Raw genomic sequence first — 27,531 nt, 5'->3', positions numbered from 1 at the left:
CCAAGGGATGCACAATACAGCTGCTCACTACCTTCTAACCTATTCCCAGCCTGTCCCTGAGCAGTGATCATCCCTTCCTGGCCAATCACCCCAATTTCTTTACTGGACATGATGTTCTGTGTTATGGAATATTCCTTTGGCCAGTTCAGGTCAGCTGTCCTGGACATGCATCTTGTGCACCTGCTCGCTGGCAGAGCATGAGACACTGAAAAGTCCTTGATGTAGGATCAGCACTACTGGGCAACAACTTTTAGTTCAATGTGCTATCATTATTCTTACACTTAAATGCAACACTCAGCACTGTGACAGCTCCTAGGAAGCAGATTAACTCTGTCTCAGCTGAAACCAGGACAAAGCCCCAGTCTGTTTAAAAGAGTCAAATATTTTCTGTTGTTAGTCACAATAAACCAACAGGAGTTAAGGGAGAACAGTTCTGCATTAGCAAGATCTTTGTGTAGAGAAAGGTGCCCTGTGCCAAAGTTCCAAGGATGTGCTTTTGCCATGAGAACTGGTGGGTTTACATCTGCTCTGCAGTGGTAGAAGTTACTGCTGCCACTCCTGTTGAGTAGCAGGATTATTATTAGCATTTTAAGAAAGTCTCATATTTAATCGTAAACCAAAAAATGTTTCAACTTGCCTTTGTGGCTTATGCAGGAACTGACAGTTATTATAATTTTTTTACTCTCCTTAGGGATTTAAAAACTTGCCTTCATCTTACTGTGTTCAATTTTTCTCAAACCAGATAGCAGCATTTGTCAATTTTGTATGTGTGCAGTTTTTATGTACCGGTCCCTCAGCTCTTCTAACAAAAGAAGATTTGCACTGCTCTTTGTCATACACCATCTAAATCTGAGGGGGCTGTTTTTGTTGAATAAACAGCATGTCATTTTTAGTTGTTTACGTAACACGAATACGAAACAGAATGTAAATTATGTATTGGTGCTGTTAAATGCTATAGTTTTCTTTAGGTCTCAATTACAAATAAAAGTCAATTGTCTGTTATATATTATCTTTTTTCATCCCATCACTAGAAGACACAGAATTCTGAGGTGTCCCCAGTTTCCTGAAAAGTGTTGATTGCCTGGTCTAGTGGAAGATGTTGCTGCCTATGGCATGGGGGGTGGAACTAGATGGTCTTTAAAGTCACTTCCAAACCAAAGAATTCTATGAATCTATGATATTGATTTAAATAGGAATGTGACTTTGATTCCAGTAGGACTTATCAGCAGCTGGCATCTTTGGAGAACAGGAACAATTTGTTCAATCTTCTTATGATATATGGAAAGTCTGTGTTGGTCTGCAATGCTCAGGCTGTACCCAAGGCTTCAACTGATGCTAATGGGTGCCTAATTGATATTGTTTCTTACCTAGAGGGGTTTTTTTTTACTTCAGTCAGCACATCAGACGAAGAGAGGAAAGTGGACTGAGGCTCTGAGCAAGGGAATGAATGGTTAGAAAAGCCCACAGTCTTTCAGATTTTCTTTGATTATTATGTCTGTGACTGCATCAAAAACAAATTTGACATTCTGGGTGTCTGTGGCACAGGTCAAGTGACAATATATCTCTTTATCTTGTTTCCTTATGTTCAAGTCTAGAAATTGTTTCTTGATGTAATTTGCAGCATCTTCAAATGTGTTTTGTCCTAGTGGAAAGAAAAGAAAAACAAAAGAAGACGCATTTCCACTGGTACTTCCTCACAACTGCAGAGACAAGAAACAATGTTTTCTGCCTTTATTTTTTCTATTCTTTCTATTCAAATTAACTCCTTGAATTAGGCATGAAAATTTTGTATCTAAACTGGTTTTTCTCTGGTAATTTCTGACATAGCCTTATATATTCTCTTGCATCAGCTGGGAACATCTGGTGGTTTTTTTATTTCCAGTAGGCACTACTGTCACACAGAAAAAGAGACAGACTTCCCTTATGGAATGAGTTCTTAAATTAGGGACAAAAATCTTGGATTCAGTTGTGGTGTGTGTGTGTGAGTGATAAAATACTGATGTGTACTGAAATACTGGCTGAGTCCATCACAGTTCCCTTCAGTCATCTGAAATTTCTAGATTGCTCAGCTTAGGCTACCACCAATGGACAGAAATGAGCATCTCCAGGGAGAGACATGAAGGATAAACATGGTGAGTAGGTGAGATGAGTTGAATTCTGGCTGTGTCTGTCTCATACCATTCTTCCATGAGAAGATGCTCAGATAAGAGGCTTAGTATTTAAAAGGTTATATATAGGTGACATGAGTCAAAGTCTCAGTCTTTAATGCATGGCCTACACTTACTATCTAAACGTGTTTTCTTCTGAACACTCCAAACTTACCATTATACTCAGGAAAGCAGATATTCAGGTGAACTTTTGTTATTTTCTCTTGAAAGAGGTCTTTTTTGTTTAGGAACAGCACAATGGAAGTGGCTGCAAAGCACTTATGGTTGCAGATGCTGTTGAACAGATGAAGGCTTTCATGCATTCTGTTCTGTTGAGATGCAAAAGGTAAACATGAGACTGACAAATCTCATCCCCATATGTCATTTTTACTGCAATGTTCTTTACTGGAAAGAACCAATACAGCGTAATAGCCTTTAAATGGTTATCAGAGAATGGGAATAGTTTTGATGTGCCATCAGAGAGTACATTAAACTTAGAAGAAAAAAGGGCTGCTTGTCTGTTCTGACTCACCACTTCTTTATCTTCCACCAGAACCATGTCATAGGCACTGAGTGCAGCACAGAATATGATGCAAGTAACTCCTTCAAAGCAGTGAATCCACTTTTTTCTCTCTGATCGTTGTCCACCCACATCAAACATCCTTTGCAGGAAAAATAACATGTACAATGTAAAGCGCTAATAAGGATGTAGTCATGATTTAATGCACAGAGTTCAGATGGAGATGAATGAAAAATATCCAACTTTTCCAAATATTGGTCTGTTTCTATCCCAACAAGTCCAGGAGGGCTGTGTGTTGTTACTCCTGGCTTTGTAGTGGGTATAAAATGAAATATAAAGGCTTAAATACCTGCATGTAGGAAAAATATCCAGTACTTCCAGGTGGCACTCTGTGTTGAGGAAGTGGGGCTCAGGGCAGGACTAAGACCTGCAGGCAAGGATTTATTCAGGGCAGAGTTCTGAGACATCGATAGAAGACCCTCAAATCCAGTGTCATTTGCTACTTCACGGTTTTGCATGCTGACGTATTGATCAATAAGACGCACGACTGGAGGCCAGTCATGGATTGAGCCCTGTTTGTGTATGAATAGTTGTTGTCCATCTGCTCACTGCCCTGGTGTGATCACTGAGCCCACTACACAACCTGCACCACACCTGTGGAGGATGGAGGGTGTGTTCCTTGTCCATCTCAGCTGCTCTTTAAGCCGCAATTCCTGGAGAGCAGGAATCCCTTCTTTTGTGCAGAGGGAATGGGAGGGCTGTCCTTCTTGGCATTTATTTCCTTCCGCCAGGAATTCCTTTGCCAGGAATTGCTACTACCTTTGGGTAGTGTCATATGGACTTTATATGGACTCTATATGGGATCCAAAGCCAGCTGAACACACCGAGCAGGGACCTGGTTAGGGCCCAGCTGAGCCGGAGCTGTTAAAGCTACCACTGTTGTGCTTTGCCTATCCAGAGCTCCCACTTACATTTGCAGTTCTTCAGTAATAAGGACTAGGGCTTTCTTTTCACTATTTTTCTGGAACAAAAGGTGCCAAACTTGAAGATTTTTCAAGTGCATTAGAAAACAGGCAAAGCATAAAAAATCAAATTTATCCTACCCTTAGGTTTTCTGTTCCTAGTGTGCATGATGACTTTTCCCTGTGCTGCCTGTTGTTGAACTTAATACTGTAAAACTTAATCCCCTGTTGGATTACCCTTTCCTTCAAGAACATGCATTAGATCTCTGGATCCTGCAGAATCCGAAAATTAAACACAATTCTTATAGCAATGAATATAATGGGATTCAGTAAGAAACAATCATGTCAGTAGTAAGCAGAGAAAGAATAATTTGTTGCTGAAACATTGTTTTCTGCAGTATCTTAATCTTCTGTTTCCTTCACCATCAGCAGTGCAGTTAATGTTAAAAAAGGTTTATTTTTTATAATTTTTCATCCTTCTTAGAAAAAATGAAATGCTTTCCGATGCTCATAATGAACTGCTTCTGCAGCTGAGGAGCAATCATTTTTTTTCTGGTACATTTCATCTTTTTGATTATTGGGTGTCTACAAAAGTGAATTATTTTGGAAATCAGGAAGCTGTTGTGGAGCAAGATTTTGACAACAAAAATGGCATTCTTCCAAGCATATCTTCACTGAATTCAGAAGATCTACTTAAGAGTGGGGTCATAAATAAACTATCTCGATTTTGTCTGTGATTAGTGCCCAAAAGTCACCTAGGATTACATGCCTTTCTTGATTTGTGGTGTATAACTCTGACATCAGGGTTATGGCAGGAAAAAAAAATTTAAAACCTTCAAAATTTAGTCTTCAGGAAAATTTTGGTTTAGAATACATAATCATATGAATCAGTATTCACTTCCTGTGAGATTTTAGAATATGGCCCTTTGACTATTCAGGAGAAGTCAGTTAAAAAGGACAAGACCAAGGCCAGAGGCAGTGCTTCTGGGCAGTTTTTGTTGTACTGACCTTAGTTTTCTTCTCTCTTCTCAGCCCAGAACTTAACATGTGCACATATAAAATCAAAGTCCCTCCATGAATGGTAGAAAATGAGGTGATCTTCTTTTACCAAGATAGTAGTTTAGTCTAGAAATCTCTATATTTTCCTAGAACTGCTCTTGAAAAACTTAGCTGCAGATATAGCATTAGCCATATACTCAGTCAGTGGTACACACAGAGAGGCCTGAAGCCTAAAATAAAGTTTGCCTGCTTTCAGTCAAACTCTTCCTAGCACACCAATAGAAAGGACAGTAGAAGAGGACCTAAGAAGACCAGGCCTTCTTTTAAAAACATTTAAATATGTGTTGAGCTCTAAGTCAACATTAGTGAAATAAATTGAAGAGCACATGGAACCTAAATTGCACTAAACCAGTAAATTAACCACTAAGCAAGGAGCAAATAAAAATCGATGTTTTCTGTGCAAGTGTAATTCAGTTTCCTGGAGCAGTACCAGGGTTTAGACTTTTACTTAATGGATACAAAATATTTTCTGCCTCATTCAGTTCAGTAAAGGGATCAGTGTTTAGTGAATGAGGTATCTGTTCACGGATTTTTTGTATCCATGTATGGCTTGTGACCTGAAGCCCCATCAGCACATCAGCCAAAACTCACTCTGAATGTGGAAATGTTCCTCTCTTTATAGATGTTTCTATGGTACTTATCAAACTTGCTGCAGAGGTATCAGGGTCCTCCAGCTGTTTTGCATTGCTATGGCAATGCAAAGTAGCAGTAACTGGCTGGTTAACATGGATTTATAATTGTTCTGCACCACTCTAGCGGCTCAAACCCCTCGACTGCTTTGTAGTGGTTTTACCTAATATTACTCAATTGCCTGAAACCACCAATGAATTTACTCACATAACACTACCGTGATGCATAGCAGAGAGGGTAAAATCGGTGGGGTCTGTGTTTGTGGTGGCATTAAGAGCCTTTGTCTTGTTTGCAAACACTTGGGTAACTAAATTCTCAGTTGTGCCACATTTCAACTGGACCTAAACACTAATCTGATATTCTCATGTCAGGACTGGCAGCACCCACGTCAACAAGGATTTGCACTCTGATGGTTTCTTTCTCCACCCTGAATTTATTTCTTACACGAACTATGATTGTAACTGAAGGCATTCAAATTTCCAATGTACAAAGCTGTCTGGAAATATGTGAATCAGAGAAAAAGAAGATGATGTCTATGACATTGCAGTGTACCATTTGTGGGCAACTCCTGAATCTTCATGAGTGACCAGAATATTGATAGATAACAATAATTTATTTGTAAGACATCTGCTTCAGAATCTCATTTTGTATGTGCAACTTCTGTTGTGTTAAAGCATCTGTGTGGTAACATAGATGGTTTGGGGAATGTTTAATTGGCACATGCGGAGAAAGAAAGAAGCCAAATGAAAAATGTAAGTTATAATCCTCATGCTTGATGAATCTCTCTACAGGCAGTGTCTTGTCTAGACTGCATTCCTCAATGTGCGCCCCAGTCTTTAAATTAAGAATTAAATGGATTTCAGTCCACAGACAAAAGCATTATAGAACACTGAGACAATCATAATTCATTCAAATCCATTTTCACATGCAATTAGATGTTTTTAATTGGTTCACCAAGCATAACAAGATCTTGGGTATCTGAAAGTGTAAAATATTTCAGTCAAATTTCTCAGAGGCATTATTTTCAAAACTTTTTTCTGGACATTTTGGTTTTCATCTTAAATGAGCATGAAAGCATGCTTGATAATGCTGAAATTTCCTATGGGACAGAATTTTTTTTTTTCCAACTGCAGTGCATTCCAGTGCTAAGAGCAGCTATTTCCATTCTCAAAAGAAGAGTGAAAGGTTGAGAGTGCATGCAAATTAGTAGACATCAAATGTTTTTGCATGCTGTTAAGGACATTTAAGTAGGCATATTTCACAAATGTCACAATTCAAATGGCAGTATATAACTAATGCTTTTTAGACATTTACATATGTAAAAATGTCCTTTTAGAACCTGGTATTCTGTGACCATTTATAATAGTCCATTATATGCTCAAAGTTGGAGTACTGATAGTAAAATACCTTTCTTTTTCAGCTGTGTAAGAAAGTTAAGTAAGAGTGGGTTCAATGGAATCACAATGGGATTACCTGTGTTATAATAGGTCAATACCTTTGGAAGAAAATACTTAAGAAAGATAAACCCCAAGAAGATTGTCAAATATGGCTTTCATACCTGAAGTTTAAATCCTTGAAACAAAACTGAGTCTCTATAATCCCAGTTGTCTGCACTCTGGAGTGCAGGACATCTTGCTCAGTAGGGACATAGTCAGGCATTGCCAACCTGTCCAAATCGTTGAGGTAACTAGGAGAGTAAGAAAGAAATGGTGGTTGATGAATCCAAAAAGTGAAATGTCCATTATATAATTCCTCCACACTGATCCACTTTTAAATATGTAATGTAAATTACACATTTAAACACAATACTCTTGGTTCTTATGCAACTGAGTTCTACAATACAGAGCCTTTTATTTTTTTCCTACTTGCATATAGAAGTGTAATTTATTTGCACATAATAAACATTTTTCTGAGGATTTCAGCTGAGGGAAATCCTTATTTCTCTTAGGGATGCTTTAAAACCACCTTGTCAGCAAAGAGGTTTTGGCTTTTCTTCAGCAAGTGGGAATTTTCACCCCAGGGGAAGAACTACGAGCATCCTTCAGAAGCAGATGCATCAGGAGTCACCTCAGCCTGTCAGATGGGTTGCAACAGTATTTTCCTTCCTAAGTGAAAGGGAGGGCATAATATTTTGGAGAAATTCACTTTTAAGGGCTATTTTCCCTCTAGACCTCTCAATTAACAAGAAGGTACATGATGATTTTAAAAAATGTATTTTTTAGTCAAAACCAAAATCTTCTGTGAAGGTGAGGATCCCTTTATTGGTATTCTGATGAGCCCTTGGAAAAGTGTGGCTTACCTGCTTTTACAGAAATAAAATATCTCTGGTATACAGAGATAAAATCTGTGTGAAATGAGAACCCAAACCAGATCTCTGAAACATGTTTTTGCCAACCCTTCTCCCGTCTCTTCTAGGGGCACACAGCTTTCTTTAAATGGCTAGGCAGAGCTTCTGAATCCTATTGGATGGTCTAGGAATCTGTGCAGAGAGGTTATGAATTGGCAAAAGGAAAAGAGGTGATGCCTGGGTAACTTCCTACCTTTTAACTACTGGTATTCAAATAGAGAAGAAAGCCAAAAGCAAGAAACCCCACCAGGAGCTGAAGCATTTTCAGTGTCCCAGTTGGTACCTTCCTATTAGTAGCCCTGTGTCTCTGACAAACAAGACACTGTGTCTCTAATGTCTATTAGGCTCCTTGCCTTCTTTTTTCCTCTCTACACCAAGTCTGCCCAGCAGGTAGTGCTGCTGTTCAGTTTAACCAGAATCTTCCAAAATAAACCTCACAGCTCATCATCCTTGTCTGCAATATTTAATAGATCTGTAATTTTAAAAGATTAAAAAATAGAAGAATAAAATGAAACCAAATAAAATTTTAAAAAGCCAGAATCTTTCATTCAGATATTTCCAAGTAATGATTGGAAATGGGATTTTCTTATTTTAAGTTGAATAAACTGTATGCAAGGGGTGTTGTACTTGATCTGAGTAATTCAATGTTTTCCCATTATTTGAGTCCAGGAAACAACCTGTTGGGGAAAGGGAAAAAAAAAAAAAGCAATATAGCTCTGTTTCTCTGAGTAGGGCCTGAGGCAAACTCATCTCAGCTCACCTTTGTGGAAGGCAGGAACAAAAGACATTTTGTTATTTATGAAGCATATAAGCACTAAAATAAACACTTGAATATAAAATGAAGTTCTGATAGTTTTTAGACACAAATGCCTGAATTCAATTCAACACAGCCAATTGTAATTGCATGAAAAATTAGACCAAGTTAATTATCTAGTTAATGGAGCAAGAGGCAGTTCCAGGCTCTTCTTAGAGCTGTAGGTAGCTCCAAGGGGAGACTGCAGACCATCTCTTCACTGGCAAAGGAGGGAATGGAAACTGGTAGGTCAGTAAATGCTGATCTTTCCTTGGCTTGAATGAGGTGACAGGACTCTTACTCTGAGGGGCAATTGACTGAAAAGCAAGATGCACCATGTACTACTGGTAGCTGTACAATGACATTTAAAGTCACAGTTTATAATCCCAATCTTGCCCCTTCCATACCCATCATTAAATTTTAAAACAGAATTAGTTCCAGGTGAGTCTAAGGGAGAAATTCCAGCCAAATTTAACAAACAGGATTTTTCTATCATTCAGAAGATATAACTTTTTTTTTTTCAATTAAAATATACAAAGGAAAGGCAGTGATCAAACTTCATTAGTATGAATTAATAAAGTAAAATCTCAGAGAAGATAACCTCAGAAAGTCAGAGTTTACACAGTATCAATCAATATTCTTTGTAGGAGCTGATTCACAGGAGCTGAGAAACAGGGTTTGGGGTTTAAAAGAAATTGAACTGCAGCATTAGATGGTTGATTGACTGTAGTTGACTTTGAACTGATCATTAGAAGCCCAGCAGTAAGGGAAAATATTAAGTTGATTTTAATGCTTCAGAGCCAAAGGCTAGAATTTTAGAAGCATCAGGTACCAAAAGATGAAGACAGAAGATTAGCAGGATTTTCAAGAAAATAACACTGAGATGGAATTAATTTAGATTCTTCTATCTTCTTTGTTAGGCAACAAAACCTAATTTGCCAGGCATAGTGTACACAGCAGAGTGTTAGCTGGTAAACAAGCAATTTTTTAAAATTTTTCTTTTTCTTAATTAAGAGGTGGTTTTCCTTTTAATTATTATGACTGGTTTGTTAAGGGCTTTTAGTGATGGGAATGGCAGTGGGACCTGTCAGAATGGGTATGTTAGAAAAAAATTGCTCTGTACTATTCCTACAAGAATCCAATGCTGCTATAAAATACTGTCAAATTAGGCACAAATCAACACAGGCAATATTTTCTTTGTTTAGGAATCTTGCAAAAGGTCTTCAATCTTGCTTGGAAGATACAAAGAGATGAAGAATTTGTAATATTTTCTCTGCCTATTCCCTCCACTACCTACAAAAAGTGAACTATGGAGGCCTTCAGGTTGTCCCCTGAAGTCCAGTCTCCAGCCATGCCTTTCTTTCCCTGCCATGTAGAAGGCACACTCAACACCTTGGGAGACTTCCCTCTGCAGCTGCCCTCAGCCTGTAGGAGGAGCTGCAGGAACAGCAGGGAGACCTCCACCTCCCCATCTCAGAAGATGGACCTCAGCTGGAAGGAACCTCTGCCCCAAGTCTGGAGTCAGACTTGAGCACTCTCAAAAGACTCTGATCTAGTGACACCTCCCTTCATGGCTGTGTGTGAGCTGAGAGACAAGGCAGCTGAGCAGGACTGGAGCCTGCAAGAACAGCTGCAGAAGCAGCTGAAAAGTCTAAACTCACTGACTATATCTGAGGTAAGAGATGTGCCCCAGCTGGACAGTGACCCTTTGTGGGGTCGGGGCTGAGCAGCCCTAGTCAGTCCCCTGCTTATCTGTCTGGTGCCTTCCCAGCACTCAGAAAGGGACCTGGGGCTGGAGCAGCTGCAGCACCACTGGCTCAGCTGGGTGCTGGGATGGTAATGGCCCAGGGAACACTTGTCCATGCAGCCGGGTTAGTTTAGAGGAAAGTTTTTATAGTTTCCTCCAGACTTATATTTAGTATCTTGCAATATATACAAAGACTCACTCTAGGTAAAAACCTAAGCTGTTTCAAGTCACCTTTCCCTCTATTTGTCAATCTCAGAAATACCCAGAGGGAGAATATACTGGTTTTTTTTTTAAACTGTTCAAACAAACTCACAGAAACAAATTTTTTCTGAAACCTTGTTTTCACTTGTTTCCTCCAGTTAAACATTGCTGATATATTATAAACCTTTGCAACCCCCTCATTTTTTCAGGCTGATGAGCAATGATCGTTGCAGGCTGTTCTGCAGGAGGGACAGTTTTGCTGCAGCAATAGCCAGCTGTTCAGCAGCTGCTGTCACCTACTATGCAGCCGAGTCGCTGAGCTGATACTCTGCTGCCCTGGCGAAGCAGGCCTGGGTCCCGCCGTCACACCACAGCTGTTTGATGAGCTCAACCAGTTCAGGAGACATGCTGCCATCCTCCAGAGTTGTTGCCATGGCACACAGCTTCCTTTCATCTTCCTAAAGAGAAATTTCAGTAAATATTGTGCAAGCGCGCTGGGCCCCTTCACCTGCTTGAAGATGTGCTTGGTTTATAATGAGTTGCACGGGCAAAACTTCTCATTTTCACTGTTTTTTCCAGGTGGCTGTACTCGCCTGTGCATGTAAACAGCCTTTTACAAGCTCACTTCCCTTTAGGTTAGGCTTAAATTGTGATGGAGTTTTCATCTTTTTATTGTTTTGTTTGGTTCGCACAAAGGCTCCGTTTCACTTTGCCATCAGCATTTACAAACAGTCCAACCTCAAAGCAAGGCTTTTATATTAAGAGAGAGTAATAGGGTATCAAGAGCTAAATTAAAAAGGACATTTAAAGTTAAAACTTATTATAACTATATCAATGCAGAAATCTAAATCTAAATGTATTTTTGGATGCATCTATAAGAAAAAAATTCTAGCTTTAGGCCACAGTGAGAAATGTGACAAAGTGAATATAACTAGTGAAGTCATTTCCCATATGTAGGGAAGCAGAAACCTGTAACAGAATAAAATCTCAAGCATTTAAAATATATTATTCTGTGATTTCTTCCTTTTGTAGTCAAATAAAAAAAAGAGTTTTAATAATCTATTTCATTAAAAATATTTCTTTTCAGTAGTTAACAGCTTAGGAATTTACTGTAAATAAAGACCATGATTAAAGAGTCATTTGATACACTGCCACAACAAGGGATAATTATAAAATATAATTCCTTCCTAGTTGTAGAACTAGACAATTCAGGTGCCTTGCAGTCAATAGTTGCAAAAGCATAAATGGATTCTGACAGACACTGTTTTGGCAGGGAGTATGTTTTATTCAGAACCAGGAAACATCCTCACAAAAATTTTTCACAAATTTATTTTAGGAATGTGCTGTATCTTTATGTCTCAAGAGGAATTGCAGTTTATGGAAACTATAAAAGTCAGAGACAGATCAAAAATGAAACACTGCATTTTTTCTGAAAGAGAAATTGAGTAGGCATGGAGGAAGAAAAAAGGGAAATTGAGTAGGCATGGAGGGCAAAAAAAACCCAGGGGAAATAACCACTAGTGAATTGCCTTCACTGGTAGGAGGGAGGAGGACAGCAGGATAATTTCCCTTCTGCATGAAAAAACACCAGCTCCATTTACACCCCCATACCCTCCTGCAGTGCTGGGATCAGCAGAAGCGAGTCACGCTCTCTCCTGTGTGTGCGGATCCACTTTTGAATCCAGAGTGCACACTAGTTCAGCTGCAAGAGAAGAGCTGGAATGTTCTCTTCTCCAAGATATGACATATCACGGAATGATTGCAGCTATCCACCTACTTGGCTGGTTGAATGGCCTACAATGAGAAGCCTTGAGCTCAGAGTCTCTAGGTGTAGAGGGTAAATGTTTATTGATTATTATGTGAAAGGTGGCAATTGTGGATTTTCGTGCTTACATAATAAAGGAAGATAGCAGCAGATTGAACTTGTCACAAACATGTACAAAGTTTTGTTTCTCTCTGGCATTTACAAAGACTTCAGATAATTTTCATACTAAAAATAGATTGGAGTGATGCTTTAGAAAAAAAAATTACCTCCCTCTCCAGAACAAATGTTCTTTAAATAAGTGCTAAGGCCCTTTCAGTACCAGTAAGATGTATTTGCAGGCAGACCTGCAACATGGATAAGCACATTGCTTTTGGGACCAAGATAATCCCAATCCTTGAACTAGATGATTTTAAGCAGCTAAATCTGGACTAGAACATACAACAAAAACAAAGTCTGGCTGAAATCAAAGCTTATATCAAAATAACCAAGCTTATCAATGGCTTATGATTTTAAGGGTCATGTAAGCTAAGTTTTTGGAGGTTTTTTGGAAGAAAGGGCAGTGTTTAGTGGCAATTCAAATAAATGTGATCAAAATTTCTATTTTCTCTAAAAATCACATCCAGGTTGCTCTTCTGTGGTTCTTGGCGAAAAGAAGACAGGCACTGCAAATATTCTTCACAGCTGTATTCAGCTGTGTTCTTAGAGGCCCATTCTGCAGTGACAGCAAGAGTGAGCTGACTGTGCTATAAATGAGAAACTTACAAAAGTTATATTTTCTGCATTTGGTTATATGTAATGCTAAGAAATGGACTATTTAAGTTATTTAATTTTAAGTATTACAAGTTCTCCAGGCTGTGAAGTCCTTTGAAAAGACTGTCTATGAAACTGGCATAGATGGAGCCTGTACAGATATCTCAGAAAATTTGGCAGGGCTGAGAAAAGAGTCTGAAATACTGGGGGACAGGGAGAGCATATCTTAATTACAGGTGGCAGAGTCTGCACCACCCAATGGATACCATGGGCTGAGCCAGGCCTGACCTATGGCCAGTGCTGCAAGGTCCAGCTGTAGCCACGGCTTGGGCCATGCAGACTGGTTGATGGCTCAGTACAGCACGTTAACACTGGCCTATTTTCTGTCTGCTGATTCTGGGCCTTGTTACATTTGTTTGAATGACTTGCATTCATGGAAAATATTTAATTTCTATTTTGTCAAATGCCTGTATGAGCTTTAGTAACCTCTGAAGATTTTGTTTATCATTTTTTAGGTCAAAGTACCACATGTCACTATAATGAAATGTAGACTTCTGGAACAAGTAAAGCTCTTTCAGATAAGCAGATGTTATTCTCTCCAAGATAAACCTCTAGGGATTAGGTAGAATTTGCCAAAACTGGAATCAACTGATATTCTGACAGGCATTTGAGAAATTCTCAGCAAGATCTGAGTTACAGGCTAACAGACTAAATCATTGCATGGAGAAGAAAAGTTATTCCTTTATTTCTGTCCTTGAAAATTCAGCGTGATTGACAGAAGAAAACAGGTCTTCTTCCTGTGGCTTTGCCTCCCTGTGCCTGTGCAGAGGATTGTTGACTGTGTCAGGAATGCTGGACTCCAGTTCCCAGAGGTGCCAGTGTGCCAGCACTGCATCCACACAACAGGGAGGTCTCTGCTCCAGGAGCAATGCCAGACTGGAATGCTCCCAACATGTCTACATGACCTTTCCTTGCATAGCTAAACCCCAAGGGCTGGTCATAAAAGGAAAATATTTTTTACATTTCCCAATAGCAATAAATAAGTAACTATCAGCTAAGAAAATGTTCTGGTTTTTACTTTTTCTTTTTTTTTTAATGTCTTTGGCAAGTTGAATATTTCTTTTGTAAAAATCAAAATGGGAATTTATGCAAAGGTTAGACCTCAGGCATCAGTTAATGAGAAAATTAAAATAAGTAAGGACATCTTGTCACATGTGACTCAAATGGTGCTCAGTTTCCACTGTCATATAGAAACTACTGGATCCTCTTTGTTGTACTAGTCTCCACAATTATATTACAAAAAAATGTGTTCCAATGCCTATTTCGAGAGAAAGGGTGTCATACTCACAATTCTAGCAGGGTTTTCATAACTGATTCCTAACTTAGTCATTGCTTTCACAATAGCAAGGATAGACTGCACTGCATTACTGTAAACGATAGGTCTGAACTCCAGGCGTTCCTGGTAGGTGAAACCATCTTTATGGATGATCCTGGTGAAAAAAAGAGAAAAAAATAAGGTTTATGGAATACACCTGCAAAAAAGAAGAAAAAAAAAAGAAAGCAATGCAATGTTGGAACAGGTGCTTTCGTGGTCAGTGTGAGAAAGAACAGAATTTGGCCCCTGTAAAAGCATTTATCAATGGTTGATCTGCCTATTCTGCTAGAACAGGGAAGCAGCAGTTTCTGTCTATGTGAGGTTGAGTCTCTGTACCCAGTCTGAGTGAACAGATGCTGTTTTTCCCCCCTTTTGGGTTAACTTAAGATAAGGTAGGAGTCTGGAACAGGATCCAGGCCCATCCCTATAGATATAGGGCAAGATGCATTTCCATACTTAGATCCCAAATCTTTTATTATTGGAAACTACTGTTTTAGTAATGGGCTGTCACATTGCTTGTTCAGTCATTCTTGTTTTTATCCAGAATCTTACCTAGATAGAAAAATTACTGCAAAAATGTTTCAACACTGGGAGGCACTTATCAACAAAACAAGAAAAAAATCTTTAATTTTTTTTTTTTTGTACATCAACTACAGTTTCTAGTTATAGCAAGGTCTTACTCTTATTATCTCCAGGCTTTGGAGACCTACATTTTACTCCAGAGGGTAAAGAGCCTTAGTAATCAATTTCAGTAATCTAATTCTGACAGAAAGATTAGAATTTCATAATCCTCTTTGACTGGAGGATGGCATGTGGTTAAAGTTCTCCAAACCAGTATTCAGATTATATCTTTTTCCATGAGTTGTGAAAAAGGATGAAATCTTCACCCACTTTGGCCTGGTGTGCTCTCAATGAACAGACACCAAACTGCTTTGGCTGCTGCTGGAACCAAGGCTCTGTTCTTCCTCACCTCAGCTGGTCAGAGATGAAGGCCAGGTTATTAAATACAGAATTTCTGGGCTTTGGGGTTTGGTGTTTTACCCCATCTTGCCTGAGATACACTCTGGTCAGAGCTACCCAAGCAGCCAACTCAGCCCTGTCAGAAAATAATTCACTCACATACACACACATGCACAAAACCTAGATGACAACTCATGTGTCTTAACATCTCTCTGACTTGTGGATGCCAGGAAACTCAAAAGTTGCCTTCCTGTGCCTGTAGGAATTGTATCTGTAGAAAAAAAGGCTCTCTAAAATGTTTTCCCAATCAGTTCTACACCAAGCAAATCTATGAACTCTCTTTTGAAGCTTTGTTTTTTTGAATGCTGTTTTCATCATGAATTCAAATGAATTCTGCAAGATTCAAAGGAATTCTATTGAACTTGGGAGAAAGAAAAAAGAGGAGCTCGTGGAGCAGAGACCTCTCCATTTTATGGATGCAGTCTTCTGGGGTTTTATTCACAAAAGAAGGGCTTCTCATCAGATAGGTGGCTTTGATTCAGTCTCAACAGGCATGATGAATTACCAAATATTTTGCTTCCTACTTTTCATTCACTGAAATATTTGTACAAGCTTCATACTACGAACTAAGAGCACAGCACAAAGATACTCAGCTTGGTTTTAAAAAAGATAGATCACACTTTGGAAAGCATGCAGTTAGAAGCACAGAGTTCCAGGAATTGGGTTTTTTTTTTCCTTTTTAGTAACTCTCATAACCATCCTCATCTTTTTAGGGCCTTGCAGCATGTCTGTATTTTGAGTATCAGAAGATATTTTGTAAAGCTTAGTGGATGGATATAACTTTGATTAAGACTGGAAAAAAAGAGATTTATTAATTAGAAAGTTATGTTATTAAGAGTAAAATTATTATGATTTTAGTGGAAACTGTGTTTTCAGTAAAATTATTTGTTTTGTAAGCCATCATCAGTGTTCTTTAGAAAATGTTATGCTTCACTGAAAAAAAAATTAACAACTAATATTGGGGGTTTTAACAGAAAAAAATCTGTTAAAAAGAAGTTCTTGGTTGTGACAGAAAGATGACATTTTATATGAACAAATACAATTTTTTGGAACCATTTTCCTGCAAAATAATTTGTTTTTGTGATCAATTTGACAGCTCATAAATCCACAGGTTTTTAAATATAACTCTCAACTTTGCAGCGTTCCCCCCTCCTCCATGCAGTTAAATCTTATCAGCCTTTTTAAAGTGCTCAGTTCAGAGGAACATCTTTAATATGCTCCTGCTTGGGGCACCTTTGAGCACAATACACCTCAGTGGTTTGCTGAATAGGGAGGTCTCCTGAATGGAACTCAAACCAGAAATAAATTTATCTACTATTTAACTGGAAAAAAAAGGTTAGCAAAGTATTTGATGGATGGTTCTGAATCTGCTTTGTTACAAATGAGCTGCTTAAATAGTAGAAATTTCTTCTTATGATTTTTTTACTCAACTCTTTAAAATGCATTGGTGAAGATAACAAATAAGGGAAACTTAAGTTCAGAATAGTATTACTGATTTCATAAACAGGTTGTTTTATTTTTACACAGGAAGAGATTGGTGCTTAAAAAGTAGGGGCAAATCCAAACAGTTGCAATCCCTGTATAATTTTTTTCTCTATTTGGACAGGTTTAGGAATCAGACCTGGACCTCTCTATGAAAACAAGACTAGACACAACAGCAGTATTTTATGAGGCTGTGCAGCAAAGGAGGACTTTTGCTATGGGTGTAAGATTGGTCCCTTGAATTTAGGGGGATTATTAATTTAAACCAGATACATAATTAGCATTTTGGCTACCCTTAAAAGAAGAACACAAATGAATTTAGTAGCGACCTGTTTTACTATACACGAAAATATTGTCAAGGTAAATTGTAAATCAGCACACACACACAGGTAGAGAGATTTGACCTTCCTCTGAAGTCAGGGTAAGTGAAGATCCTGACTTCAATCTGTGAGGCACCTTGTGCCCTTTGAACAAACTACAAGTATTCTTGCTGTAGATTTATGATGCACACACAATATCTCTGTAACCAGATAGTCAGTCCAAATTCAAACAGGGGTTTCTGCATTTGAGCTTGCACAGCCTGGGTCTTTTTTCCCAGAGTGATTATTGTATGAAAACTTTTTGTGTTGATAATTTTCTTGCTAAATCAGTTCTTACATCGGTTCCTACCCATGGAATCGTGGGTAGGAGCAGCTCACTGTACAGGCTGGTGGCTAAATATGTTCTCACCTGGCCTGTAGGAGACCTTTTTAATCTTGGCAGGAGCTCTGGAGACTAAGAATGATCTATAGAGGCCAATTTGGGGGAAAAAATCCCCAATGAAACAACAAAAAAATGCCACCAAAATAACCCCACCCCCAAAAAATACCCAGGAAGAAAATTTTCTGTTCTCTCATACAGTATGAATATTTTGATATTTTCTCTTGAAATACAGTGAAAGCAAACAAAATTAATAGACACCAAAATAAAATTGAACAAAGAGACATGATTGAAATCAAGCATAATTAAACTGTGGAGCTACTTGCTGTAGAATGCTGTGGATGTTGTTAATTTACATTGGTTCAACAAAAGATTCAGGGGTAGACATGAATTAACTGAGGGCTAATACAGAGATGAAGTGGTGCTCTCTCTGCTTCAGGATGGTTCCCAAGCCATAGATCATTAGATACTGCCAGGGTATCCAGCACAAGTGTGCTGGCATGGCTGGTCTGATGATCTTCAGCAAACATCATTCATAGGTGTCTGCTGGAGACAGGGTCTGCCAGGTGGATCTGCCATCACTGGTTGTCTCACACAGTCCTATTCCCACTACAGGAACTCCCACCAAAGCCAGGGAAGCAGATTGCCCGGTCTCCATGTGTGGGCCCAGTGCATGATTTGGTCAGTCAGATTTGACTACCAATCCACCTGTGTGTCTCACTCACTCTGTGTTTTTCTTTATTGTGTGGCTGAATGGGAACTTGATTTGAATGATGTTTCTTTGCATGTTATTCAAATAAGCATAAACATTGTAATAAGACATTAGCTAGACAGCATACACTACAAATACCAAATTCAACAACTGCTATGCATATTCAGATACTTACTTCATTTGCTTTACAATAGTGCTCTTTCCTGACTCTCCAGCACCTGCAGAAGGGGAATGTTGAGAAGATATGATTGATAGATGAATAAGAAACAAGTATTAAAAATAACTCTCTGGAACACAGAATTTTCTATCTAGGAAGAGAAGTACAAATGTCTTAGTTTCTCACTGTACTAAGTATAAACCCTCCCTAATGTCCATTTGGATTTAAAAAGAACAAAATCTTGGTAAAAATATTAATACTGAAAAGGAAAGGGACACTTGAAAATAACTGAATATTCAGTCAATTAAGAGAAAATTACAGAATTTTCAATTAGCAAGTAAATAAAATATGGATAATATTTTGATTTAATCTCTGGCAGATAGGCAGGAAAACATGTACAAAGTACAGCCTCTGACAGTGTCCCATTTATTACCTGATTTGTAGCTGCTCATTTAATGTGTATTATGACCTTTTGTAAGCCAAATGAGCCACCTCCATTCCCTTTAGCCAGCTTCCATGAGCGACTAGAAAACCAGAGTGTAAAGACTTGCATGTGGTCTAGCTCATGATGCAAAGGCAGGACATGAGCAAAAGTCTTGACACCGTTTTTTTTGTCATTCCTCTGCCATGTGGTCTTCTGCCATGAAGTAGTGTGGCTGGAAGTGGGAAACCTGCAGAGTAATGCAGCAGCTGGGGATGATTCTGCAGGATAACCCCACAGCTGCTGAGGAGGGGCAGACATTTGCTTACACAGCCAGCTGAAGAACTAGGGCATAGGTTTGGCCAGATTACGTACAACTAATTTGCCCTCTTATCTCATGGAAAGTGAGTAATCACAATGCAAAGTGTCTCCATTGCAATTCAACACAGTTGACTATCATCTTCGGTCAGCGAGAATCATGGGGGTTGGCAAAAGCTGCCAAAAAAGAGCTTTTTTTTTTGAAAGCACCTAAAGAGAGGATTTAATTTTGTGAATGCATGGGACAGGATTAATAGAATCTGAGAATATGTTGGTCCTGCACAAGACACCCCAAGAATCACGCCATGTGCGTGAGAGCATTGTGCAAACACTTCCTGAACTCTGTCAGGCTGGTGCTGTGGCCATTTCCCTGGGGAGCTGTTCCAGTGCCCAACCACCCTCTGGGGGAAGAACCTTTTCCTGATATCCAACCTAAACCTCCCCTGACACAACTTCATGCTCTTTCTTTGAGTCCTGCCACTGGTCACAAGAGTGAAGAGATCAGTACCTGACCCTCTGTTTCCCCTCAGGAGGGCATTGAAGACTGCAATGAGGTCTCCCCTCAGTCTCCTCCAGCTGAACAGATCTCAACTGCTCCTCATAACCATTCCTCTCCTGACCCTTCACCCTCGGCCTGGCCCTCCTCTGGATGCTCTCTAATAACTTGATGACCTTTTTTTATTGTGCTGCCCAAAACTGCACACAGTACTCAAGGTGACAAATATTTGTCATACTTTTAGGAAACTGAATGAACTATTCATTACAAGAATTTGTGCTCCCTTGTCCAGCTGGCGATGCTGTGCCTGATGCTCCCCAGGACAGAGTTGGCCCTCCTGGCTGCCAGGGCACTGCTGACTTGTGTTCAACTTGCCATTGACCAGGACCCCCAGGTCCTTTTCCACAGGTGCTCTCCAGCCTCTCATTTCCAATCTGTCGATACATCCAGGGTTGCCCTGTCCCAGATGCAGAATCCAGCACTTTGCCTTGTTGAATTTCATATGGTGGGTGATTGTCCATCTCTCTAATTTGCTGGGGCCTCTCTGCCCTGGAGGGAATTGACAGCTCCTCCCAATTTAGTTTTGTTGGCAAACTTCCTTAGTATTCCTTCAAGTCCTGCATCCAAGTCAATTAAGAAGATGCTGAAGAGAACTGGGCTGAGGATGGAGCCCTGTGGAACCCCGCAAGTGGCAGGTCACCAGCCTGATGTTCCCCCATTCTCTATTACCTTTGTGCCTGACCTGTGAGCCCATTGCTCACCCATCATGTAGCCCTGTTATCCAGGTGTGAGCTGGACATTTTATCCAGAAGCATCTTGCAAGAGACAGCATCAAAAACTCTGCTGAGTACAAAAAGATTCATCACTGCTTTTCTCTTTGTAGATTACCTTTTCCCTCACAGTATGGTGTCAAATAATTCTGACAAAAACAAAATCTGAGGCCTAGGTTTTTTAACCTAGGACTTCTCAGTGAATGGAAAAAACTGATTACAGAATTTCCAAACACATTTTGTAAAGGTAACAATATTCAAATGACAGGGATTAATTTACTCAAATCACAAAAGACAGCAAACCATACTCAAATCGTTTCCTGAAACCCATGATGTGAATGGTAGAAAGTGAGAGAGAAAAACAAGCCCATGCAAAATGGGCTGATGCTGCCATCTGCCACAGTTTGGAAAAAATGCAAATTTGTTGTAGTTCATTTATTATACTTTCAGTGACCATCTGAAGAATTTGGTAAATCCCTGCCAGCAAGGTAGTGTTTGCTATACTTTTTGTGGGAAAGAGAGGAGGCTGTATTGAGAACTCCTGCATTCACCTCATGGAAAGATGCCAGGAAACATAATATAGAAATTAACTTCTCTTCCAGATCTGAAAGACAGTGTTAAAATAGAGTGAGACACAATTGATATATTTTAGATGCATTTTTCTACCTCTGCTCATCTTTAATTTATGATCCAATAATGCTTTTATGTAAACAACAGGTGACTTTCAGACTTTGGCTTCACCATGGAGTATCATCTTAGTTGTAGCAGCACTTTCACCCCAGGAAGTAGATAGGAACTATTTGCTTTGCACCTGCTTTCTTTGTTACTTCCCTTACCATGCAGCCTCCTCCTTTGGCCAGTCCCTGCTGCAGGAAATCAGGGACAGGGCTGCATTTCCACCTTCAGCAGTAGATTTCTACTTGCAGAAATAGTGGCAAAAAGTGTATCACAAAAGACCTTGTGTGACTACGCAGGGAGCTGAAGGCATCTTCTTCAAGCCCAGATTTTTTAATCAAAGAACTTAGGACAAGCAATCTTGTCCTGAAGCACAGAAAGAACTCTGTCAGCTGTGAAGATTTATAGCTCAACCTGATAGGTACCAGTGATAATATGTCATAGCCATATTTTATATTTCACATATTTATGGTCTAGCTGAAATTTACTTCTCATTTCTGTCTCTATTTCCTTGACATGGATAACTGCACAGAAAATACTGGCACAAAAGTTTCAGTCAATGCCTGAAACTCTGACACTGTTCCTGGGAGCTGAAAGATGTCCCCCCCCACCAGTAAGATTGACACTTCTTCCCAGAGATCACATCCACCATGCCACAGGGCATGTCACATTCACCTTCAGTGAGGTGCTGAGCTCTGGCTGGCTGTAACCTGCATCTCTTCTTGATTTGGGTATTCCAGAACTGCATCCCACCATCTCCCAAGCCTACCATGATTCTGGGCACCCTGGGCCTGAACTTGTAAGGCTGCAAAGGAGCTGGCCCCCAGCAGCTGGACACAAATCTCCCTGCTGCTCTGGGACTGCTCGACCTCTTTCCCACAGGACACTAAGGCATATAGAGAGCAGAAATAGAAAAAAAAATGGAAGTGCCTTGAAGCCCTGTGAGAATCTCTCAAATGCAAGGGGAAACAGAACCCAGGCCCTCAGCTGTAACTTGACATTATTGTTTTTCTAAGCAGAATTTGGTTGAACAGTTGCAGACAGTACAAGCTTTCAAGATAGCACCAGCTGAGACATTGAAGAATATATATTCTTATATAATAAGGTGCTTTTGTGACTCAGATAAAGACTTATTATCTCTTCACAGTTATTATCTATGTGGAAGGAAAGGTTTCGTTTAGGAAACTTTCCAGAACTAAATGTAAGGAAATAAAAATCCCTACTGAATACTTTGTTTGAAACCTGTTAGAAAACCCACTGACAATGACAAAAATCAGCAAAAAGCAGGAAAAGAAAATATTAAAATTAAAATAAGAAAATGTTCCACACCCCTTTCTGAGCCTTGTCTGTGCCATTCAGAACTCTGGATATTGTGAACTAGAAAGGAAATCATATCTTCCTGATCCTCTTACTAGACTCTATGAGAGAAAGAAACTTGAAGAAAAAACCTAAGATCAAACCCTCTTGAGACAATAAAGTCCTTAAATGTCCCACCCTCCGTAAAAGAATATCGGTATATTCCCATCAATGGGATTATTGGTCTGTCTTTGTGCTCAAAGCCTATGTTTCCAGGCTAGATTTTAATAACAGGAAATTAAACTTCACTACTACAGTAACTGATTAATCTAACTGGTTTTAAATATCTATATTATAAATTTCTACATTCAGACTACTTACCAGAGACCTCTTATAGTCAGTGGAAAAAAATATTTGCTACTAAGCCTAAACCAAACATCTTCAACTTCTGTTCCCCTGAAGCAGATGTTTAAATTAAATTGTGTGAGTTGTGCCCCCACAGGGAGTAAAGTGAGATGAGGATAACCAGTTCTATTAAGGGTGGCTTTTGTCCCGACACTGAAAACTGTGGACAAGACATGGAGTAATACTTTGAAAATAGGTAAGTTAAAATTTTAATGATTATTTAAACTGAATATAAGTTCTTATTTCTGTGAAACATCACTGTGAGCATCAGCTGTTTTGGCCATATTTGGAATGTGCACTGTACTTTGCACACCTATAAATTGAAAGCTGGCATCCTGCAAAGCATATAAACTACATGTGATGTGGCAGGCCAGATATGGTCCTGATACAAAGGAAATAAAGCTTTCACTGTGGAGTTCTTGGAGTTTGTTCCAGACTCATAAAACAACCTGATCTTTCTGAAGTACAAATATATAGAGACCAGATTTGTGGACATGTTGGACATAACATAGAGGAGTTAACCCTCTTGGCTCCTGGACAACTGGTGACGAACATCAGAAAGTGACGTGATTTCTCTCCTCCCCCAGTTTATAGGTGCATATCATATAAACTGTAAATCATCTCAACCCAGATAGTGTGTTTGCCCGGGTCATTGAGCTTCATATAAACAAACATGGTGCCTTTTTTTTCTTAATGTAATTTCTATTTTTTGGAAAGGGATCTACTGGAGGCTGTAGAGAGATCACGCTAGATTTTAAATAATTCTCTCAGAAAATAGTCAGAATACATTGTTTTTTACATTTTAAGTGTAAGGAAAAAAGTGATTACACTGAAAAAGTTATGATATACATCTCATTTTTTTCTATTTTCTACCAATCTGCCTACTGCAAAAAGAAATTATGACATCCAGTATGCAGTATAAAGGCAATATGAAGTCTGACTGAACAGAAAGCTAGGACTAGGCTGGCTTGAATAGAGCTGCCCTCGATTTATGAAGTCTAAAATTTATATCATTTCTGATATCGTCTTGGAGGTATGGAAAGTTAACAAATCTGAATAAAGTAGATTTAATCCTTTCTTATCTATCCATTTCACTCAGCCCCTGTGGAAGGGGTGGTATGGAGCCCCTTATGCACATTGCTTCTGAATCTCTGGTTACAGGTGCTCAAGAGACACTGTCACTCTGGTCGTGCAATAGGCTCCAGATTCACAGTTTATTCACCTCTCATTTCTTTTAAGAACAAGAAAATTCAAGTTATTTAGTATATTATATTTTTTTTATCTCTTCAATATGCTTTTTACCCAGACTTTCCAATCTGCTGTTCAGGAGAAAAAAAGCCTTCCAAAACATTACCCACTCAAAAATTTGAATTTTTATCATGTGTGATGTAAGTAAAGGAATATATTTTAAAATCTATAAAGAAGTATTTCAGATCCAAATGATCATCTTGCCGCATGAAGCGTGCTTGGGAAGCTAATGAAACTGAAATATATTCAGGTTTGAAATGAACATAATAGAAGTCTTTTTCATGTAGCTTGCATTGAATTTCAAAGTATTTTACTAAAAGTGTCTCAAGGCTGACATTAATAGTGTCAGAAGAAGACTGATTGTATACATTAGGAAACATTTAAAACTAAAGTCCTTAATTCTAAATACATACATATGTTCAGTGTGTATGGGGGGTAATTTACTTGATATCCTGGTGTAAAACAGTCTTCAGTAATACTGTAAGGGCATAAAAGCTTGAAGATAAAACTGCTTAACTTATAAATTTCTCTTTATCTGGAAAATTCTTCTTTATCCTATGCATTCCTCTTAAAGGATTTCTTACTTCTTCCTCATGGATAAGGTTCAGGATGCTGAATTAGATGGATCCTGGTTCTAACTCAATGTCACAATACCTTTTCATAACAAAAAATAGAAATTATTTTAAATTTATGACATTTTAAATTAAAATATTGTTCTGGGGCTTTTTGACCAATTTAAGCTTTCCTCATTAGGGGCAATATTTTATACTAATGTCGCACAGAAAATCTTTGAATTCTTAACCAGACTGAAAAGTTTTGTGAGCCACAATCCAAATACTGATGGCAAATAAAGAGTATCAAACTTCTGTTTTCATATTATTATTTGAGAAACCTGCATGTTCTTCTCTATTTTTGAATAGTAATTGTTTGATTTTTAACAGGTATAAATAGACCTTTTTCATAAGATACAAAACAACAGAGTTGATTTACTTTATCTAAGAGATCTAGTTATGTCTGAATAAATGTCAGTTTAAAAGCAATTGCAAGAACTGCAGTTACAAGGAAGGCAAAAAGAGAAACATTTGAATGATCAAAGACTGTTCTTCTATTCATTGGGAGAAACCAGTTTTAACTTTTGTAAGAGGTTGTTAAAAGAAAAATATTAAGACAGTGGTGATGTCAATGTGCTCTTGGACATTTCTTGTAAGCTGCACAGAGCCATGGGAAAAAATAGACAAGAATAAAGCTGTATCAAGAAAAATAATATCTTTTCTTTTGCCACTACAGCTCCTGGCTGCTAATAAATTGATCATAGTGTGGATTAGAAGTAGTAGTTTATGAGAATATTTATCTGTATTAAGCTCAGTACTTCTCAGTCCACTCTCCATTATACATGAAAAAAAGCCATTCTAAATCACTTTCTGCTTCTTTAAAAAATGGAGTGAAACACTTTGCAAGATAAATAATATCAATACCTTGTGGCACCTGTGGATTTTTTATGCAACCACTTACCCTACTTAATCTTCCAACAAATGAATGCATATAGATCCATGAAGAAAGTCTGCTCTGTTCTGTGTAAGTTTGTATCATAACATTTATTCTAACAGCAGGTTCTCATTTCTCAAACATTTTCAAAGTCAAGGATTTATAACATTTGAAATTTAATACATCCAGTGACATGGCCATTTCCAGCCAATTCCTTGTGACTTCATAAGTGGCCACAACCAGAAAACATTTTAAACACATATTACATTTTCTTCAAATAAAATAGTGAAAGGTGAGAAATTCACTGCACTGAAATGTAGTTCCAGAGCTAAACAACCCCTCAATGGAAAAGCATTATGAGAAATTTTAATTCTATTTACCCAAGAGTAGCAGTTTGACTGTCCTGGCTTCCCTCTCTGCATCTTCCTGGAGTTTCTTCTCCAGTTCTCTGGATCTCCTGGCTGACTCTTTGCTCTCTGAACTGGCTCCACTGCCCATCTTGAGATGTTAAAAATTCTCTTTATGCAGCTGATTTACTTCTTATCAGACCAGTTGCTTTAATTCAGAAGGACAACCATCTGTGCTTAAAGAAAATTTTAAAATCCCATTTGACTTCTCCAGTCAGCCTTCAAATCAAATGGTCCTTTTTCACCTGTCACATGACCTGGAGATGCTATAGACAAGGATTTACATAGGCACACAAAAAGGTAGTGTTATGATGTCATAGAATTAAAGTTATCCATTCAAGATCAAACCAAGGTATGGATAGATCTCTCTTTTTGTTCAGGGAGGTTTTGTTTCACACACTCCAAAAAAATGCACAAAATGTCTTGAGGCAACAGAATTGGGAATAATACAGAGTAAAATTTTCAGCTTGTGAGGCAGTGTGATGCCCTGAAGCAAAAAAAGAAGAAAAAATGTACAGTTTGGGTTTTCATCTTTCTTGGTGCCCATAGCTCTAAATATATGTATCCTTTACTTTTGAAGGACAGAATTTGAATTTACATAGTCAAGACATTTTTAATTTATTATTTTGATTGATTATTTTTGATCTATTAACTGGCACGCAGAATATTTGCTGCATTTTCGTATTATGGCAAGTACATTTATTTCCTTGGAATGGTAAAGGACCTCTTACTACAATTTGTAACATCTTTGGAATAATTTTGCACAGACATTCCTTGACTAATGTCAGAGTCTTTTCCATTTTTTTAAAATTAATTTATTAGCAGTTATCAGTTTTGGCTGAAAGCACCACACCTTTTCTTATGTAAGAAAGGACACAGGTCAGATTCTCCCCACTGATGTAATAATTTAATTTTAGCTTATTCACAGTGCAGTAGGATTATAGAAATGTTTTATGTAATATGATGGAAATATTACCTGGCATGTACTATCAGCAGTATATTGAGAAAATATATCTGCTGTAATAGTGTGGCAGTGAAAAAGTGTAAAATTACTGTCAGAACTAAAAGATACAAAACCCATTTTTTGTCCCTTCTCTTCAGATTAAGGATTTAAATAAAATAAATCTCACCAGTGTGTAAGATTTATTCTAGACTTAAACTTATTCACTTTATAAAGTATTTTGGTTATATAAAAAGCAGAAACATGAAATTATATTATGATACTACAATTATTCACTAATATTAGTCAAAAATGCTCTAACTTCACAGTATATAAATATATAAGGTTCAGCATGAAAATAAAGTTTAATGGTAAAATAAGTATGAAGGTTATTTTGATTTATGTTAGAAGTATTTTTAGGTCAGAAGATAAATGAGGAAGAAGGCCAGAGGCAAACTCATCCCATCCTAGTGAAAAGAAACTTCCCCACAGCAGAAGTGTGTGGACCTCAGACAGGAGGGCAACTGGTACTGGGTGGGGAAGATGAGAGCGAGCAGAATAAATATCATGAATTCTGAGCCATTAGAGATGGAGAGAGCTGTCTTCTGAAAAGGGACAGGTCTTTTGCTGTGCTCATCCCATTCAGCACCGAGTGTCTTCTCAGGCTTAATTTTCAGACCACAAGCTGCAGTAAAGACACAAAG

The 27,531-nt window shown here is 38.4% G+C and overlaps 1 protein-coding gene across 1 annotated transcript; it reads right to left on the bottom strand.

Moving 5' to 3' along the window:
* Positions 1 to 25,978, bottom strand: LOC104686890 (guanine nucleotide-binding protein G(t) subunit alpha-3). Its single transcript, XM_039570423.1, has 9 exons — positions 25,861 to 25,978; positions 21,816 to 21,932; positions 18,385 to 18,427; positions 14,270 to 14,411; positions 10,707 to 10,864; positions 6,877 to 7,005; positions 2,680 to 2,809; positions 2,323 to 2,476; positions 1 to 1,642 (listed from the first exon to the last, which is right to left on the bottom strand). Exons 1-9 carry the CDS (start codon positions 25,976 to 25,978, stop codon positions 1,452 to 1,454), a joined length of 1,182 nt encoding a protein of 393 aa, XP_039426357.1. The 3' UTR covers positions 1 to 1,451.
* Between the last annotated feature and the right edge of the window lie 1,553 nt (positions 25,979 to 27,531).

This window comes from Corvus cornix, chromosome 1A, assembly GCF_000738735.6.
Source record: "Corvus cornix cornix isolate S_Up_H32 chromosome 1A, ASM73873v5, whole genome shotgun sequence".
NCBI lineage: Eukaryota > Metazoa > Chordata > Aves > Passeriformes > Corvidae > Corvus > Corvus cornix.
This window is presented reverse-complemented; position numbering and strand designations above follow the sequence as displayed.